This window comes from Haliotis rufescens, unplaced genomic scaffold (assembly GCF_023055435.1).
Source record: "Haliotis rufescens isolate VD_foot unplaced genomic scaffold, xgHalRufe1.0.p SCAF_49, whole genome shotgun sequence".
Lineage (NCBI taxonomy): Eukaryota > Metazoa > Mollusca > Gastropoda > Lepetellida > Haliotidae > Haliotis > Haliotis rufescens.
The window spans coordinates 739,971-761,694 of record NW_025964212.1 but is presented as its reverse complement, the minus strand read 5'-3'; the positions used below and the strand labels follow the sequence as shown (position 1 = coordinate 761,694).

Genomic DNA, 21,724 nt, shown 5'->3' with positions numbered 1-21,724 from the left:
TTTCTCGGCAGGATAAAGCCAAAGGATAAAAACGATATCCGTTGGGGTCATATGCGGATAGAGATGCAAATATCAAAGGTCAAGTAGGACTACTTTCACTGTTTATAAACAAGCATGGCGTCGCCCTCGTCATTCGGCGATCGAGTCAGAATTAACCATCGTGAATCTGGATAAACTACAGGGATAATTGCTATCATTATCAAACGAACAGTCTAATATACTGAAAATCAGTGTCTAACTGTGACGTAGCTAAGGCATTTTATAAGTTTTGGCAACTTTCGAGATATAAATTTCGAAACAATTTTGCGAGGGCACGAGGCCTAGTCAAGCGGGATCAGTAGCCATATCTGTGCTTGTAGACCTCTGTGGCTTGAAACCTTCTCCACAAATCAAAATGGTTGGATTCGGCCGAAATATGTTTGAACTAGTACCTTGTTTCGTTTTGTCGCTGTGTGTACATCTGACTACACTTCTTAACGTTATGAAAGGACAGACCGACTGACAACAACGTCTGACCGTGGCCGTGACGTCTCATAGACTAGAGTTAGAGTAGCTTCCCTTTGACAAAGGGCAGTTACTCTAGCGGACAGACCGATGGATTGCCGCGAAAGGCAATTAAAAACAACTGTTGTTTTGCCTATAAGTTGCTTCGCCACTGCATAAGAAACAGATTTCAGTTGGAACTATATTGGCTACTGTCACTGTCCGACTGACTAATCACTTACCCTGTGACGTAATAAATATTAATGCGCGCATTCCAGGAAAACTCGCAATGTTTCGGTAATGTTTGTGAGAGAGGGAAAGCGATTTTAAAGCACAGAATTAAAGAATGACATTATATGATAAAGAGGTTATCACGCTTGTGTGTTTGGGAATGGTAAATATCCTGTATTAGGAATAAACACTATGTATTTAGCTCGCCAAGGCTCGCTAAATACAATGTTTATTCCTAATGCAGGATATTTACCATCCCCAAACACACTCGCGTGATAACCTCTATATACACTATATCTAAATTTGAGAGGTTAAGGATGTGTCATACTTTTAACCGATAATTGTGTATGTGGAGCAAATATTTCTGAAGGTCAATATGCAAATAAAATTAAGCTTCAAGGTTCTGGAATATTTGCAACATTATATATAAATTAATTGAAGTGATAAAAGAGATTCATACGACGGTTCGAAATAGTCATCAATCTGCCAACACGTGGACCAGGGTCATATCGACCAGCATTTGGCGGGATCCAGATCGGAACTGGATACACTAGTTTCGCTGCTTCAAGTAACTATCGTATTACAAAACGCATTCTAGCGGCGTTCAGAACCTTTTTCATTCTCATACGACGTTGTAGTTCAGGTGAAGCAAGAACACAAATGCCAAATAAAGAGATGCAAACCAGATATTACACCTTTAAACCAATCCTATCAAAACCCTTCAATACTGAATTCTGTTTCTACCTGTCCCCAACTCTAAACACATAATGACGTCAATTTGCGTTGCTAATTATTCACACAATGACATTGTATTTTGAATATGATATTAACTCTTTTAAAGATAAAACTAATAATAAATAAAAAAATAAAATAAATAGTAATCATAATCAAATCATAATAATAATATTAATAATTATAATCCATGGAAAATATTACATACAAAATTCTTTGGAATAGACCCGTATACAGCCTCAAACCTATCGAGGCCAACAAACCTGATCTTGTCCTTTTGGATAAATACAATGAAATCATTTATATCATTGCAATTTCTGCCACTTTTGACACTAATGTGATTGACCAGATTCCGGAAAACATGGCAAATAAGCTGACCTCACTTTCAAAATGTCCCACTTGCATCCCAAGTACCAAGTGTTGTTCGACTCCCTTTTTTTCTGGGTGCCTTAGGTTTGATACCTCCCAATCTGTTTACTGACATTGTGAGAGTACCGGGGTTTGCTGCCAGAAATACAGCCCTTCTGACGATCTGGGTAATGCACAAGGCTGCAGTGTAGGGGAGGCTTCACATTCTACGAAACGTTCTGGGTGGGTTCGACCAGGCAACGCTTCCTGGGAGAAGTCCCATTTGCTTTCTGGGCGGCGTGTAGAGGGGGCAAGGGTTCTGAGACGATGATGAGCCCAACCAGCATGACTGTGCCGGGATTACCCAAACCCTCTCTTATGCATTTATATTTAATAATCTGTACATAATAATGCAAAATAATTTTAGCGCCACGCACAAACACCGCGTTGAAGAACACATACAAGCTGGAATTGTGTTATTTAGCGTAAAAAATGTTTAAACTTTGGTTTCCATATTAAGTCGAATGTAAGATTACCATTACACAAAAAAGCGACAAAAGTCTTTCCACATCCAATAGAAATCTCTACAAAGTCGAGTGTACGATTCCGACTATATCATAAGCATGTGTTTATGAATCACTATCAAATAGTATCAGGGTGTCATATAAGAGGAATGGCGTAGATGGGACTGGTCCCATACCTGTATATGCTGTAACATTGTGGTCCATGATCATTTGTCTCAGATTTCGCAGACTGGAATATTCTGGTACTCTGTGTCGATGCTTGGCATAATAGGTTTTTATTTGATAAAAGGCTGTGTTGCAGATAAAAAATGTGTTCAAATTTGATCCTTCTTTCTCAATATTAGCAGGACATATTTGAATATCAATGCTAATTAATAACATGTGTTGTTAAGTTCACGTGGCTGTTGTTAGCATTTTAAACAGTTGATTAATTATCATAAGGAGCTTCAGTGGCGTAGCACTATTTTTCATAATTTCCTAATGACATATTACAAAGTACAGTATTAACAGTGTCAGGTGAGGTGAAATGGGGTTTAACGTGCGTGCGTGCGTGCGTGCGTGCGTGCGTGCGTGTGTGTGTGTGTTTCTGCTTCTACTTCTCCGGACTAGAGATATGACGCTACCGGGGATCGAAGCACGGACCTTCCGATCTCAAAATGGTCGCTCTACCACTAGACAACGGTGGCGGGCGCTAAATGAAGGAGAAACAACAGATTGTGAGGATATGTGTTAAATGCTTTAGTATTTGAAGTTGTACCTGTTAATAAGACAAGGCTCAATTCCATCAGGAATCCTGACATCAGTCTACCAAACGACGCTGTATTTCTGAAATTTGACACTATGTTGAGTAATTATATAGGGTTGGATGTTAAAGCTGCTATGAATATATCAGTTATATCACCATGTGTCGGCTTAATGTTGGAAGAAAACCTTTAAACGTTACGTAGGATGGCGACTTTTAACCAAACCGTGTATTTAGCTGACAGACCATGTTTGATAATTAAAAATTTATCAAAGAGGTCCTTACAGTTTTCAACTTTAGACCTTTAAATTGCAGTAATTCATTGTATAAAGATCTTCAGTGATATACACTTATCAATGGATTCGCTACTTATTTCCTTACAATTTTTTCTATAGTTTCTTCCATATATACAAGTATATGGGCAATATCTAACAAATGATGAGAGTAAGTGATTAAACTATGGCATCGCATCCCCTTTAATTTCTGGGTTTTAAAGCCCCGTTTTCCTTCAACACAACACGAGCGATAACGGCTCTGAAACGCTTGGATATATTTTGACAGCGAGAGCTTCTTTTCGTTGGTTTGTATTTTCATATTTTACGGGAGCTTCCATCACTAACACGGCCGTAGCATTATCACAAACTTTAAATAACAATGATCGGACGTAATAAGTTTACACCTCTCCTGCCGATAGTAAGTCTATGTTATGAACTGCTGGACATTTCGGCGAGAATGTCAATGAAGACGTACGAGCACCAACTTAAAAAATGTATCTGTATACATAAAACTACAAACAGAATTCAATCATGATTAACAATTCAACAGGTTAAGGAATTCACTGACACCATACGGTATGTAAAACAAGAAATAATATCACTGTTCTAGGTCAGCTGACTCATGTCACGTGATCTCAGGTGTAATGCTGTGAGATTGGGCTTCTTGGGATCAGGTGATCATTGAGTTAACTTTGTGAATTACCTTTGAAATCAGCAACGAGCAAGACCAGGTTTTGGACTGATTCAGGAATTGTTTTATGTTATTTGATTATGTACAGATTGTACAAATGTGAATACTTTTACATATGTGTCACACGTAACATACAGAAACCCGTCCCCATCAAGACATGTACAGATACCACGAGGACATGACAGACCATCCTGTTGTGTGAGGACATCTCTGACAAACCGCCCCGACTCTGTCAGCTGAATCACCTTGTGGGAGGCCCAGTCTACAAGCAGGATATCTCCACTGCTGGTTGTTGTGATACCCTGAGGCCCTGTCAAGGCTCTGTCTCCTGTGGGAGTGTAGGTGAAAACAGCTTCTCCTTCACTGGTCACAGATACAAGGGACTTGACTCCCCCTTCACTGACTATCAAGTTGTTATTACTGGTGACATGGATAAAGTCTGGATTCCTTATGACCTCTGTGTTGACAGACTTCAGTATCTTCCCTGTCATGTCCAGTATGTCCACAGAGTGAGACTCTCCATATGTACCTGCCACCAGCTGTGAAGGACTCAGATAGGCCAGGGCGTAGTACGTCTTGCTTGTTTTGATAGTTGACAGCAATACAGGCTCTGGGGTGACATTCACTGTAACTATTTGCTTACTCCGTGGAACACTGACAGCTACCTGACTCTCACTTAACTTTGCTATTCGCAACGGTCTATTAGAAAGCAGTAGCTGATTAACATGCGTGTTTGGTTTTGATGTGTAACATGTTTTGAGGCTGTTGTTATTGTAATCGGCAAATACTGTCACATTTATACCGTCAACAGATAACACTGTGACGTCACACAATAAGGGATCCTCCTTATCCCCGTCCGCCTTACAGTCAATAGTGTGATGTAGAACAGGGGTAGACTGGCGGTCACTCACACCACGGACAACAGCAACCTCCCCCAGCTGTAGCTCATCCACTGCTTTACTCAGCTTGTCCATGTCGTGTGTGAATACAACCCTTCCTTGCGCTGTTCTGTTGTCCATGTCGTTTCTGAATACAACCCTTCCTGGCGCTGGTCTGTTGTCCGTGTCTCTGATGTCTGTATACGCCTCACACACCGACTCATAGACGGCATACATGTCCCTCTCACAGTTGGACGTCACAGCATTGGCTGTGAACTCATACTGCTGCTGGTACATCTGCAGCTCAATCTCCTGGGATTTTATTTCTGCTTGAATTGCATGTAATTGTTCGTCGGAAGATCGGTCGACTTTATCAAGGAATTGTTTCTCCTTCCTTAAAATCATGTCTACCACTGCCTGTCGTGATTTTCTGATATCATCTTTGATATTTTGCGCATTGGAATTTATTTCTTTAATTTGAGATTTCTTAAAGATAATTTTATTTTCTGAAGTTGTCATTTTGATTTTCAGTTCTTGGTTTTGATTTGACAGGTGTTCTCTCACAAAAGGGGTCAGACTATCTAAAGTATCGACATTGTCACATTTCCTGTGTTTTATACTGCAGCATGAATGACAAATGGCCATCCTACAATCTTTACAGAACAACTCTATCTGTTTGTCTTTGTGGGTTTTACACATGAAGCGATGCTTAGCTTTTCTCTTGGTAGCATCAGACGCATTCACAATTTCATGGTCACGTAGCATTGGCATCATGTTGTGCATCTTCAGACATCCATCACAGAAGGCATCGTCACAGACGGAACACCACGATAAGGCAGGAGTTGTCTTCCCTTGTTGTTTGCAAACACTGCAGATATTCAGATGGGCAGCTGTAATGACAAATATCAACCTGTCTTTCTGGATAAAGGTATACATACATCATTATAGTGAAATATCTTGACAATATTTTCACAATTTGTATATTATAAGCATATGATAGGATCTGTTGACACAGGCTCCATGGTTGAAATTTATGACAAATGTATCTGAAAACAAAATCAATCAAAATGTCCAAAATATATCTGGGATAATGTTTTGAATTTACAGGAGAGCAATTAGATGATAAAAAAACCAATACTGCTGTTTTGAAGAAAAAAATCACATCTGATTACACATTCATGGAGTTTATCAATTCATTATTTCTACATATATTACTACCAAATACAATTCCATTTCACAATTAGATTAAACCTAATACATCCCTCTATAAATGTTTGGTTGTACTAAGTGAACTTAAACTATCAATTAGTTACCTTCTGCCCCGGGTCCAAAGTCGTCCATCAGCCCCTGGATAACGTGGCTTGGTTTCAGCTGACCGACCCACTCTTCTACTGGACTGTCAGGGTTGGTCACCTTCGTCGGTTGTCTACATGAGGGACATGGGATGCACTTTGCTTGTATTGCATCAGGCTGGGTGTTGGTGTATTTTAGCAGACAGGACTTACAGAATGTGTGATTACATTCAAGTGTGGCAGGGTCTGTGAACACCTCTGTACAGATGACACAGGTGAGGTGGTTGTCTGTTAGTTTCTTAGCGGTCGCCATCTGAAGTAAAACATATGGCTGAAAAAATATTGATGCACATGTAGCTACAAAGGATATCGTCTGAAACAAACAACACTGAATTGCCTTAATAAAACTTGTCAATGAATGTATCAACCCTGACATCCAATGACGTAACATCCTTATACGACAGGTGCAGTTAGAGTTAATATTATCTTCAACAGAAAACACCTCGCCACACGTCAAACTGTGGTACCTGCTTCAGTGCAGCCGTGGGTAAAGGGGGATAACTCTTGTAACTTTAGTTCCATACATTCATCTGACACACAATGTACATGCACACATCATTGAGTGGAGAGACTGGAAATTAATTATAAATGAAAAACACGTATGTGGTGAAGTGATGCCAGGATAGGTACATAAATATTGCTTTTAAAAACAATGATCTTAACTATAATGTGTGTTGCTGGAAAATATGTGATTGAATTTAAACCGAACTAGAACAATAAAGTCGTTTCCATTATGGTTTTATTTCAATTTGCATAAGGTTCTGGTGTAAAAACATTTAAGCCCCTGTGTCAAGTTCTTATATTAATATGAGTAACATGTGTCGCTAGTGAGGTGTACGGGATTTTTCAAGCTGAAACGGCTTGTACACCACGCCATTTCTGGTGTCCCCCGCCGTGATATTGCTCGAATATTGCTAAAAGCGGCGTAAAACCAAACTCACTCACTCACTCACTTGTACACCACGAGACCAAAGGACGCAGTTTATGTATTAATTTACCTTCTATTTGAAAATAACCGGCACTTTGCAATTGTAAAGTTTATATGTTTGCGACTGTGTCATAAGACAGCTCACATATACTCACTCACTGACTTACTAATCGTGTACGTACCTGTATATAAATATATGAAGTAAAACATAATCGGAACATGAAACTGACGATGTCTTCTTTCTATTAAATCACAAAAAACATCTCCCGCCACCCCGAACACTCCCCCCCAAACACCCAGCCACACACACACACACACATCCGACCCCACACCACCCAGCCATACACACACACATACACTGTCCACCACCCCAACCTCCCACACACATCCACACACAGACAGACAGACAGACACACACACACACACACACACAGCTATACCAATACACAAACACACATCAACACACAATACGCCCACACACCCACACACCCACGCACACGCACGCGCGCGCACCCAACCACCCCCCCAACCCCCCTCCCCCCCTTTTCTCTTCCCCCCCCCCGCCCCCCCCCCCACACACACACACACAAAACAAAACAAAACAAAACAAAACACATCTTCATCAACATCCCCACACACACTCACCCCACCCCACTACAGCCACGGCACAGGCCATGCAACTGCAGCCGACGTAAGTGGATGTCGCTGTTTGTTTAAAAGGACATACTCCTGGCGAAAACTTGTATATCCCCCTGTAGCCTTGGTCGACTGTCGCAGTCTGTCTGCATACCTCAAAGTTGGCAACAATAACACTTTGTGGAAAAGCACCGCGAGTGGGTAGCCGCTTTCAGCGATGCGATTTCAGATGACATTATGCAGAAATATACAGATGTCATCCTCTTTGGATACGTTGGGATATGTTGATACAAGTCTACTTTCTGTATCAAAGTGAAACATTTGCCGTTGCATGTACACATACTAACATAGGTAAAACACAACAAAACCCTTTCCATAATCAACGGAAACATCATCCAAAATCACAACAAAATCCACTTGTGTAAATGCTGTGAAGATTGATCTGTTAGGATATATATAAATGTCAAAATTACCTTAAGTGTCTTTTATGATATGTGTTTTAGTTAGTTTTGTTATTTAAGGCAGGCTGAACCTTCTATTATCTTCATAATGTTCTATGATACCGAAAATCAGTGTCTACAAGTCAAGTTTAAGTTGGAACTCCATTCCCGGGAAAGTTTAGATACCGAGAGGATGTAACCCAACACCTACTTGCCTTAATACAACATGTAAATGAATGTATCAACCCCGACTTCCAATGACATAACATCTAATACGACAGGTGCAGTTAGAGTTAATATTATGTTCAACAGAAAACACCTCGCCACATGTCAAACTGGGGTACCTGCTTCAGTGCAGCTGTGGGTAAAGGGGGATAGCTCTTGTAACTTTAGTTCCATACATTCATCTGACACACAATGTACATGCACACATCATTGAGTGGAGAGACTGGAAATTTAATTATAAATGAAAAACACGTATTTGGTGAAGTGATGCCAGGATAGGTACATACATATTGCTTTTAAGCAATGAGCTGAACCATAAAGTGTGAACATAGAAAATACATGTGAATTTGTTTAAACCCAACTGGATGAAGAAAGTCGTTTCCATAATGGTTTTATTTCAATTTGCATAAGGTTCTGGTGTAGAAACATTTAAACCCCTGTATCAAGTTCTATACTAATATGAGTAACATGTGTCACTAGTGAAGTGTACGGGATTTTAGAAGTTGAAACGGCTTGTACACCACAAGACCAAAGGACGTAGTTTCAATTTCAAAATAGCCGGCACCTTGTGAAGTTTTGCATATACGTCAATGTTGCTCACTGACTGACTGACTGACTGACTGACTGACTGACTGACTGACTGACTGACTGACTCACTCACTCACTCACTGACTCACTCACCCACCCTTCCACCAACTCACTCACTGCCTCACTCACTCACTGCCTCACTTACTCATTGGGATGTCACGGATCTCTGTTCAGGAAACAGTACTCAGGTTAATGTGATGAATAATATTAAAATAACACGTGTCTGTTTTGCAAGATTTGGTTCACCTTGTTATTGTCTACTTCTAACAAAACATTCAGCAGTCTCAGGGCTGTATGAAAACATTTTTGCTAGGTCCACCTTTCACTGAAATCCGTTAATCGTGTCACTTCCGTATAACTTTATATGTATATGAAATATTATCACAAACAGTTTCATGATGGTAATATTGGATATCCATCCCACCATCATCGATAACTGTTAAATGGCGGCAGTAGCTAAAAAAGCATTGAATGTTACGCGCCAAACGTGTGCGTACATGCATGCACATTAAAACATAATCGGAACATGAAACTGACGAAGTCGACCTTTCTATTAAGTCACACACACACGCACGCACGCACGCACGCACGCACGCACGCACGCACACACACGTACGCACGCACATACGCAGGCAGGGAAGCACAAACGCACTAACATCCCCATTCTCTCCCCTCCCTACGGCCCAGGCCATGCAGCTGCATTCCATTCAAGTGGATATCGCGGGTTGTTTAAAGGGACATAACCCTTGTGATTACTTGTATATCGTCACGTAGCCTTGATCGACTGACCCAGTCTGTCTGTGTTGATTACAATAACACTTTGTGGAAAGGCACCATGAGTGGGTAGCCACTTTCAGCGATGCGATATCAGATGACATTATACAGAAATATACAGATGTCATACTCTTTGGATACGTTGGGATATGTTGATACAAGTCTACTTTCTGTATCAAATTAAAACCTCTGTCTTTGCATGTACACATACTAACATAGGTAAAACACGACAAAACCCTTTCCATAATCATAAGAAATCTCAGCTAAGATCACAACAAGTTACTGTTTGAAAATGTAATCTGAATGCCTGACTTACCACAATGACTACACCGCTGTGACTCGACTGTCTGCCCTCGTCTCACTTCCTGGCTGCTTTCCTTTTGTGTGTCACGTGACGTGGCTTCGTTCACGTGACGTGGCTTCGTTCACGTGATTTCTTGAAGCAGGTATATATATATATATATATATATATATATATATATATATATAAACTTTATGATTTCATTATTTTATTATATATATATATATATATATATATATATATATATATATATATATATAAATAGTACGTTATTAGTTCATATCAATGTGTGCCATTCAGGTCTAATATGAAGGAAAACATGTCTGAAATATCACACTTATTCTATACTATTCTATACTCATTCTTGAGGCGATATGTGAAAGCTGTATATCCCCTGTTTTAAAATTATCACATTAACGCCTCACACATGTCAAATATGTGTATTTCTTGAATATGCACTATCGGTCACGTGGCCTTGAAAGCAAATAAATTTGACTTGACTTGACTAAATGGCATGTTTTCAGTCACTGTAGTTCATGTTATTGACGGGATGCCGACTCCGTGTCATCGGGTTGATCTGTAAAATTTAATAAATAATAGCCTACGATACCAAAAATCAGTGTCTACAAAACAAGTTTAGGTTACGACATTCCAGGGAAAGCTTAATGTTAGAGTACGTTTGTGAGAGGACATAATGCTGTTTTGACGATAGAATTTACAAATGACATGTGATAAAATGGTCAATACGTTTATACTATGTATAAGGCTCGCAAAAGTCCAAATTCAATAGCTACAGACAACCTATGGTTAGCTGTACATTGAAAACAAATCTTGTGTTTTTGTGATTTCAGTTTGTAGATACAAATGATAAAAACTTGTATAGCGTTTATATTTTGGTTTGATATCATGACCTTTCTGGACAGATTTATGTTGGAGACCCGAAGGGAGGCGTCAAAGAAATTGTTTCTTTCAAAACACATTTGTTTTAAGCGATTACAACTTTCCTTTTCCCATACAGAATATCAGATCCCCTAAACTGAAGGAGAGAAGTCAAACAATTTGGGTTTGGGAAAAAAATTCTTTTACCAATTATGACTTATTCACATGATCACCCCATCCAACCAATGAATATCAAATAGTCGACCCCTTAGGCCGGGACAGGTTTTATTGGCCGTGGTTTCGAATCCGATTATCTGTAGTCATTATAACCATACTTGTTGGGGTCCCTGAAGCGGTAAACATCCTCGACCTGCGTCACCTTTTTTCTACATTAAGCTGACATGCTCAGATATGATTGAAAAGTTCTTTAAAAATCGAAACACAGCTATATATTTATCAGTCGGAATATAATAGATACCCTGTGGAGAACGGAAGGATGATGGTTCGGACTCGAAGTGGTTCGCTGTAAGGATTTGTACAATTGTAAGTAGCAACATACACACATGTGGGTGCACGTCGCAAAATAAGTGAAATAATCTCGAACGAGATGATAAACCTCATTTCATCTGAATCATATATGTTAGTTGTTGTTAATGTTGGCAATTTTTTCACAGGTCACAACGTCAGGTGACACCGGCTTTTCGCACAAGATAACATACCTCATTACAAAACAAATGTATTCTACTCCAACCACGTGGTTGATTATGACAATCGGGACAGTATACAGTGTACAGTATACTGAACAATGTAAATATGTATAATATACTGTTATACAAAGTCAGAGGTGTCGGAGTTGTCGATCTCATCCGAGAACAACTGAATGACCTAAGACCTTAATGTTTGATCCCTTATTAACGGATCAGTCTGTAGTGACTGTCCTATCTTATGAAACATTAATCACGTCATGCACTGTGAACTACAATGCGATTAGGATAACGTGTACAGAAAGAGTTACCTACCTTAGACTAGAGCCGTCGCATGGCTCATTCGGATCAGATAACTATATATAATAAAATAATGCACGAATTGATGCTTTCATCATTACACTAAATTATATTTTTATGTTTCACAAAGACGGAATTCGTGTATTCTCTGTTGTATTTCTTGGGTTATTTACAGATAAAGTTTTTTTTCATAGTAATGCCTTAACCCTGAACCTGTTAGCATGTCTTGATATGTGTATGAGTTGTCTTAATATTTCTATGTGCTGTCTTTAACATTTGTATATGTTGTCTATATATTTTCATGCATCGTCTTGTTATGTGTAAGGGTTGTCCTTATATTTCTATGCGTTGTCTCAATATATTTGTATGTGATGTCTTAATACTTGTATGTGTGGTCTTAATATACTCTTTAAAAAAAGAAACGCAAAGCCAGATTTGTGAGAGGTAGGAAAATACATTTATACGAACAACCGTACAAGGTATTGAGCCAAAATGTTGTGGAGAGAACACTTGGTGGTTGTTGTCACCTCAGTAATCGGTACATAGGAAAAGTCCAAGTCGAAGGTCATTTACTATCAATAACGCGTATGTCACCCGTTGGAATCGATAGCGGCCTGACATCTCCTGTCTATGGAAGAGTCAAGCATACGAATCACTTCCTGGGGAATGGTAGCCCACTCGGCAAAAGCCAACTGCTGCAACGTCTTTGGTTGTGGTTGACGTCGGCGTAGCCGTCTAATCCAATTTATCCCACAGGTGTTCTATCGGGTTCAAATCCGGAGATTTGGAGGCCAGGGGAGAACATCAACGTTGTTGTGTAGACAGGCTGTTGTGATCCGTGTCGTATGCGGTCGAGCGTTGTCCTGCTGGAATACACCATTATGGTTGGCTGCAATTTGGAGGACGCGTGGTGGGAGAATTTTGTTGATGTATTAATGAGCCGTAAGATTGCCCCGGATATGGACCAAACATGTCTTACCACGATGAGAGATAGCCACCAACATCACAACGCTACCCCCACCAAACCTGTCCACTTCCTGCACTCAGTTTCCGGCGTAACGTTCTCCCCGACGTCGGTAGGTGCTCTTCCATCCCCACTATGGAGGCGAAATCTTGATTCGTCGCTGAACCAGACATGTCTCTATTGCAGTTGAGACCATAACCTGTGTTGACACCAATGCATTCGTTGTTGACGATGTTGTCGACTCAAAATGACGCATTGAAAAAGACGTCTTAGTCGTAGACCTGCTGTTCTCAAACGGTTCCGTACGGTCTGGACGGAGATTCTGCGCAGTCCTGGTATTTGGGATGCGGTTGAGGTGGCTGTGGTCGTCCTTTCACGTAGGTGGCGCAATCGGATGTAGCGACCTTGGGCGAGGGTGGTTACTCTTGGTTGTCCCGACCTTCGGCGATCACGTGTTGACCCATGCTGTTGAAACTGATCCCATAGCCTTTTGATGGTACTGGGCACTACATTGAAACCCCTGGCTACAGCTGATCGGGATCCCCCTACTAGTAAGTGGGCTATGACGTTGTTTTTTGCACTTCTGTTAATCTTGCCATGTTGTTAAACTGTCACTGTTCTATTGACGCAGATGCCAGGCGATCCGAAATCCTGCACTTTAATACCGTTCATAGTACTGCTACACGTGCAGTGCGTGCAGCTCCATGGCCCTTTTGTTAATTCACTGGTTGCGTTTTCCCGACTAACGGTTTGCATGTCCTTGTGATAATTTGATCCGGGAAATTTGTTACTGACACTATAACCCATTAAACCTCTTCATTTTGCACCTCTTGGTCCGCGAATTTAGCTTTTATGACCAAAAATATCCGTTTTGCGTTTCTTTTTTTATTGAGTATATTTGTTTGTGTTGTTATGATATATACTGAACCGCAAAGCATCAGGTTTATATTAAAGTGCCAAAGTGAAACACAACACTAGTCTCTGAGAAAATGGCATCACAAGTCAGTATCTCGTGTGTCCGCCATGTGCATTAATGACTGCCGTGCAACGCAGATACATGGAATGGATGAGGCGGTTGATGAAGGCCATAGGCACTTGCGCCCACACTCTGAGGAACGCCTGATGCAGTTCAGCTACAGTTGTCGGCCTTGGTCGGACATCATTCAGCCATCTTTGAATCTCGTCCCAAGGGTGCTCAATGGGATTTAAATCGGGACTGAGGGCAGGCCACTGCATGATTCTGATGCCAGTCTGCTGATGGAAGTCTCTTGTTGCTCTCGCAGTGTGAACACGGGCTTCATCATGCCGAAACTCGTAGTTGTGGCGACGTGCAAAATGAGTTATGGCATGTGGTCTCAAGATTTGATCAATGCGCCGAGCTGCAGTAACACCATTGCCTCTCCCTGGTCCAATGTTCTGGAATACCACAGGGCCGGCCCTCTGTGCTTGACCAATTCCACTCCACACCATGATGCTCGGACCACCACAAGACTCTCTCTCAACAACACAAGAATCCAAATAAGGTTCCCCACGTCGTCGCCAGACTCTCCCTCTGCCATCTGCTGTTGAGATACAGAAACGGCTCTCGTCTGAGAAGAGGACTCTTCTCCACTGCTGGTGGCGCCAAAGCTGGTGCTGTGTTGTCCACTGAAGACGGTCCCGGCGGTGACGTGGTGTCAGAATGGGTCCTTGGTTTGGCCTGTGACACTGGAGGTGCCTGCTCGCCAATCATCAACGCACGGTGTCCGCACTAATGTGTCGCTGGTGTGTCCCCGTGGTCTGTCGAGCAGTTTCCGCATCAGTAACAACGCGATCTTGAAGTCTGTCTGTGTAGCTCCATGTTATTTAATGCTGATGACACTTATGCTTTGAAGAAAGGCACCGAGAGCCTTTATCAACAATAATATTTCAGGGGCTAACTGACATATTTATACAGAAATTTACAGATCCTATTTGGATACGTTGGGATATGTTGACACCAAGTCTACTTTCTGTATCAAAGTGTAATCTCCGTCCTTGCATGTACACATAAAACACGACAAAACCCATATTTATACAGAAATTTACAGATCCTATTTGGATACGTTGGGATATGTTGACACCAAGTCTACTTTCTGTATCAAAGTGTAATCTCCGTCCGTGCATGTACACATAAAACACGACAAAACCCTTTCCATAATTATAAGAAATCTCAGTTAAGATCACAACCAGTTACTGTTACAAAATGTTATCTAAATGGGTGACTTACCACAATAAATACACCGCTGTGACTCCACTGTCTGCCCTCGTTTCACTTCCTGGTTGTTGGCCTTCTGTGTGTCACGTGACGTGGCTTCGTTCACGTGATTTCTTGAAGCAGGTATGTACAGGTATCAAAGTGTAAACAAATATTGCACGAATCTATTCCAAAACATACCATTAACAGAACACATTTTTGGAACACATTCTCAGTTTATCTATTAGGTATTTATCTAAAATACATCTAATGTGTATAATTCCCAATGCTGCATTGGTAGTTTGTACGCGATGTGAAACCGTTGTTGGGTCAATTGCCCAGCTGTTACAAACAATGACTGACTTTATATATATTAGAACCACAACCATCGTGGATGTTGTTAATGTTACAAAATAAGTACATAGAGATGATATCGGTGTGCCATTCAAATCTAATAATATGGAAATCATGTCTGACATATCAAACTATATCCCATTCTAGAAAGTGTTATGTTAAAGTACGTTTTTGAGAGGACAAGATGCTGTTTTGACAATAGAATTTACAAATGACATATGATAAAATTGTTTTTATTTCGTCAACACATTTGTTTTCAGCGATTTCATTTTAACACATAACCCCTCCTTTCCCCAATCAGGAATATCACATACTCGATCCCTTAAGCCGTTGCCGGTTCTACTGGCCGTCGGTTCGAATCCAGTTAAGTCCGATTATGATCCGTAAGCTACATACTCGTGCTTGTCGGTTTCACCAAAGTGGTAAGCATTTTCGACCTGCGTCACCTTTCTTCTACATTAAGCTGTTTTTCTGTGTTTGATGTTGTTATTTACAGATCATGTTTTCATATTAATGCCTTTACCCCGAACTTGTTTTCAGGTATCATACCGACACACGCATATATTCATATGTCTGAATTAACGATTTATTCCAGGTCATTTCGATAAAAAAAACATTCTGTATTTTCTTGGATGAGTTAGCCGTTCATCAATCTTTACAATGGTCGACGGTCATTTTCAGCTACGTTCTAGGCAAGATTATGCTGTCACTGACAAATCGAATCCCATATTCGTCCTGATTATGTTTCTAAGTTTGTCAGTACCATACCCGCGCCTCATGTGTTTCATGAAAGTGGGAAACGTCTGAGACCTGCATCACCGTGGTCGTTCGTCTAATATAAACCTGATACGATTATTACATATAATAATAGGTATTCTACCATGAATTTGGAATTTACTCGATTCTGATTGGTCAATCAGAGGCTATTAAATCCCAATAAACCCCCTCTGATTGAAACAGCTGGTTTGATGGCCGCATCACTGCGGAAGTTAATATTCATAGAATAGTACTATTTTCAGTCATTGTCGGTAGGCATATTTAAAAAATTATATCTACAATTACAGGTTACAAAATGCACAGATGCGGTTACTACAATATTCAAAGGATGTGTGGCAATACATTTCGTGCAGAAAAACACGACAGAAATCAACAAAGGGAATGTATTTACGTTTTGGAGACAACAGAGAGCTTGGAATTTTGGCGCTTTTCTATATACGACTGTGACGTCATATCTTTTGCGTCACAATGAGCGATATGACGTTATAGTGGTGACGCGCGATGTAGAGCGAGAGACTTGCAAAGCTTGCTTTGATTTCTTTAGGGATGCCCACCTCATATTAGCTTACTAAGTTGCCATGCTTATATGCTTTCAATGGCTGTCATATGTTCGAGTGAAGTACAATTTATCACGGTGTAAACAAACCATATTTTGTTCCGTGATTCCGTAATTCAGATCGATAACCCACTCAAAACACTGAACTCAACCCATGCCGCTTCACTCAGTGTATTTGCTACCACCAAAGAGTTCGCGTTTTATTTAGTCATGGTAGAATGGAGACAAACATACTGTGTTTTCAATGTAGAGCTAGGTTACCTGTAGATTAAACCACGCTAAATTTAACATTTGAAACCTCACGCTGCGCGTTCGGTTCCAAATTCAATTTAGCGGGGTTAAATCTACAGGTAACCTAGCTCTACATTGAAAACACACTATGTTTATCTCCTAATTATAAACACCAACGTGGTAAATGAACATCGCAATAAACGACTACAACGTATTGATGACCCGTTGTTAGAGGTGGGTCTTTGGAACACACAGCTGTGCCCAGGGGTCTCAGAGGTGGACGTTGTATTTATTGTCAACAGCTCTGCTGACCATTATCACCGTCGGCAAATACTTCGGAAAATGTTCGAGGAGAAAACATACCAAAATTATACCATACGACATGTATTCCTCCTCAGGCAAAGGAACGATGTAAAAATCCAGGGTCATATCAACCAAGAAACATACCCCAGTTTATCTGATGATAACCACTGCTCCGAGTGATATTGTAATAGTAACACCATCCCATTTTCTCATTGACACTTCAGAACAGATGGCGGCTTTAGTGGTCAGTGGCTTGTTTGTGATAGACATAAGTTATTTGATTTCATACTTGTTGACTATTGTAACAATACATAGTTAACCTTAAAGTCACATCGTTATTGATTCCGTCCAGTGAATAAGTTCTGGATTTACACACAAAGGCGTCTAAGGCGGCGCATCCTGCTGTGCTCGAATCCTGATCCGCTTCCATTATTTTTCTAGGTTTGTCAGCACCATACCCGTGCTCGCCACACCAATGTGGTAAAGGTCTCAGACTTGCATCACTTCGGATTCCCTCCCGCATTAAGCTGATCATGACACGCCGTGATGTAATTGGAATAATGATCAAAGCATTGTTAATTCTCTAACTCACTTTTCTCCGCGACCAACTAAAACGAACCATCAACTCTCCTCTCACGACCAGCATAAGATGCTTGGGACCTATCGCCTTTAAAAAGAATCGCCGAATCAATTCAATGTAAAGTGAGAACGTTAATGACAACACAGCATGACACTGGTCATTTTCTAAAAATGCCATTTAATAATACATGTGATAAGCATAGTTGTGCACCAACCTGCCGTACAAGATCCTGTGTGAGTTTGAGTCTTGTCCCAAAGTTCAGGTTCATAAACCGCAGGTAGGGCATTGTCTTGAAACAGAACGTGCGGCCAGACCAAACACATAATCACACGATGATTGGTTAAAACATTGAACAAACTTTGTCTTTTGAAGCTCAGAGAAGATGAACTTGGCGAACTCTTCAGAATGATGGTCAATACCACTGCGGAGTATCCCATACAGAAATGCATCATCCACCCAGAAGAAAGGCACCATCTGAGCAGCCTTGTGCAGTATAGGCATCATGGCCCCTGACAACACCACAGCAAAACCACTGCAGAACGACCATGGGTACTACCTGTAATGGCGAAATACATTCTGGTCTATAGACGAATATCCCCGCCGATCTATGGACACGCTGTTTGCGGGCATCTTGTTACACAATACCAATCGCGTGTAGCTGGAGTAGTCGATGTATATATGATGAAAGACGTTGTATAAATCTACATATACGTCATCGTCAAGTTTGATGACGTATTTTGCATTGACACAATGCTGACTCACCCATTTCATACCCATTGATCCTTTGTAAGTCAAGTTTCTGTAGCTATCTAGGAAGTTCCCCTGTAATATGTCGCCATACTTATCAAGTTCTTGTCGAATCACCGTCATTTCCATCACATGAGCATATTTGGTCCTTCCCAGCAGGAAGAGAACACGTATCGAGTAGTTTGTGTACAGAGTGGACCATGAACAAAACAGACAGCTGGCTGTCAGACGGACACAATGTCCTGTTTTCTAGGAGGATCTGTGTGTTCAGATCTGTGACGTAGCGAGTCGTAGTGTATCCACTTCTTTGTGGCACGTTGCCGAACGTTCCTCCCAAATCTTGGTGCATGTTCAATTGTAGTTCTGAAAACCTGGACTTCAAGAAAGACCAGCCAACAAACGTGTGGTATGTGAAAAATACAATTGCCATAATTTCAATACACAGCAGCAGCAAAAATCATTTCAGTGTCCTTGTCCGAACAGGTGCATCCATCACGGCGGCTGTTAGCTTATGTTATAGCGGAGTGATAATAAATATGCAGGTTCAATTTTGTACACTTTATCTAAATTTGAGAGGTTAAGGATGTGCCATACTTTTAACCGATAACTGAGCATGTTGAGCAAATATTTCTGAAGGTCAATATGCAAATAAAATTAAGCCTCAAGGTTCTGGAATATTTGCAATATGCTCGTATAAATTAATTGAAGTGATAAAAGAGATTCATACGAGGGTTGGAAATAGTCATCAATGTACCAACATGGGGACCAGGGTTATATCGACCAGCATTTGGCGGGATCCAGATCGGAACTGGATACACTAGTTTCGCTGCTTCAAGTAACTATCGTATTACAAAACGCATTCTAGCGGCGTTCAGAACCTTTTTCATTCTCACACGACGTTGTAGTTCAGGTGAAGCAAGAACACAAATGCCAAATAAAGAGATGCAAACCAGATGTTACACCTTTAAACCAATCCTATCAAAACCCTTCAATACTGAATTGTGTTTTCTACCTGTCCCCAACTCTAAACACATAATGACGTCAATTTGCGTTGCTAATTATTCACACAATGACATTGTATTTTGAATATGATATTAACTCTTTTAAAGATAAAACTAATAATAAATAAATACATAAATAAATAGTAATAATAATTATAATAATAATAATAATAATAATAATAATAATAATAATAATAATAATAATAATAATAATAATAATAATCCATGGAAAATATTACATACAAAATTCTTTGGAATAGACCCATGTACAGCCTGAAACCTGTCGAGGCCAACAAACCTGATCTTGTCCTTTTGGATAAATACAATGAAATCATTTATATCATTGCAATTTCTGCCCCTTTTGACACTAATGTGATTGACCAGATTCCGGAAAACATAAGCTGACCTCACTTTCGAAATGTCCCACTTTCATCCCAAGTACCAAGTGTTGTTCGACTCCCTATTTTTCTGGGTGCCTTAGGTTTGATACCTCCCAATCTGTTGACTGACATTGTGAGAGTACCGGGGTTTGCTGCCAGCAATACAGCCCTTCTGACGATCAAGGTAATGCACAAGGCTGCAGTGTAGGGGAGGCTTCACATTCTACGAAACGTTCTGGGTGGGTTCGACCAGGCAACGCTTCCTGGGAGAAGTCCCATTTGCTTTCTTGGCGGCGTCTAGAAGGGGCAAGGGTTCTGAGACGATGATGAGCCCAACCAGCATGACTCTATTATGCATTTATATTTAATAATCTGTACATAATAATGCAAAATAATTTTAGCGCCACGCACAAGCACCGCGTTGAAGAACACATTCAAGCTGGAATTGTGTTATTTAGCGTAAAATATGTCTAAACTTTGGTTTCCATATTAAGTCGAATGTAAGATTACCATTACACAAAAAAGCGACAAAAGTCTTTCCACATCCAATAGAAATCTCTACAAAGTCGAGTGTACGATTCCGACTATATCATAAGCATGTGTTTATGAATCACTATCAAATAGTATCAGGGTGTCACATAAGAGGAATGGCGTAGATGGGACTGGTCCCATACCTGTATATGCTGTAACATTGTGGTCCATGATCATTTGTCTCAGATTTGGCAGACTGGAATATTCTGATACTCTGTGTCGATGCCTGACCATTATAGGTTTTTATTTGATAAAAGGCTGTGTTGCAGATAAAAAAAGTGTTCAAATTTGATCCTTCTTTCTCAATATTAGCAGGACATTTAAACTGTTGATTAATTATCATAATGAGCTTTAGTGGCGTAGCACTATTTTTCATAATTTCCTTATGACATATTACATTAAAGTACAGTATTAACAGTGTCAGGTGAGGTGAAATGGGGTTTAACATCGCGTACAAGATAATTGCATTTATATAGCGAAATGGTTGCACGTGTGTGTGTGTGTGTGTGTGTGTGTGTGTGTGTGTGTGTGTGTGTGTGTTTGTGTGTGTGTGTGTGTGTTTCTGCTTCTACTTCTCCGGACTAGAGATATGACGCGACCGGGGATCGAACCACGGACCTTCCGCTCTCAAGACGGTCGCTCTACCACTAGACAACGGTGGCGGGCGCTAAATGAAGGCGAAACAACAGATTGTGAGGATATATGTTTAATGCTTTAGTATTTGAAGTTGTACCTGTTAATAAGACAAGGCTCAATTCCATCAGGAATTCTGACATCTGTTTACCAAACGACGCTGTATTTCTGAAATTTGACACTATGTTAAGTAATTATATAGGGTTGGATGTTAAAGCTGCTATGAATATATCAGTTATATCACCATGTGTCGGCTTCATGTTGGAAGAAAACCTTTAAACGTTACGTAGGATGGCGACTTTTAACCAAACCGTGTATTTAGCTGACAGACCATGTATGATCATTTAAAATTTATCAAAGAGGTCCTTACAGTTTTCAACTTTAGACCTTTAAATTGCAGTAATTCATTGTATAAAGATCT

At 40.4% G+C, this 21,724-nt stretch overlaps 1 protein-coding gene across 1 annotated transcript in view; it reads right to left on the bottom strand.

The window, feature by feature from the left end:
- Nucleotides 1-3,484: 3,484 nt before the first annotated feature.
- LOC125371710 (E3 ubiquitin-protein ligase TRIM9-like) overlaps nucleotides 3,485-21,724 on the bottom strand; it is a 52,311-nt gene continuing 34,071 nt past the window's right edge. Inside the window, exons 1-3 of the mRNA XM_048383521.1 lie at nucleotides 10,164-10,284; nucleotides 6,218-6,509; nucleotides 3,485-5,794 (exon numbers count right to left, since the gene is read on the bottom strand). Coding sequence (XP_048239478.1) covers nucleotides 4,092-5,794; nucleotides 6,218-6,509 — 1,995 coding nt within the window. The 5' untranslated portion in view covers nucleotides 10,164-10,284 and the 3' untranslated portion in view covers nucleotides 3,485-4,091. Of the gene's footprint in view, nucleotides 5,795-6,217; nucleotides 6,510-10,163 lie in introns of the transcript that reaches the window.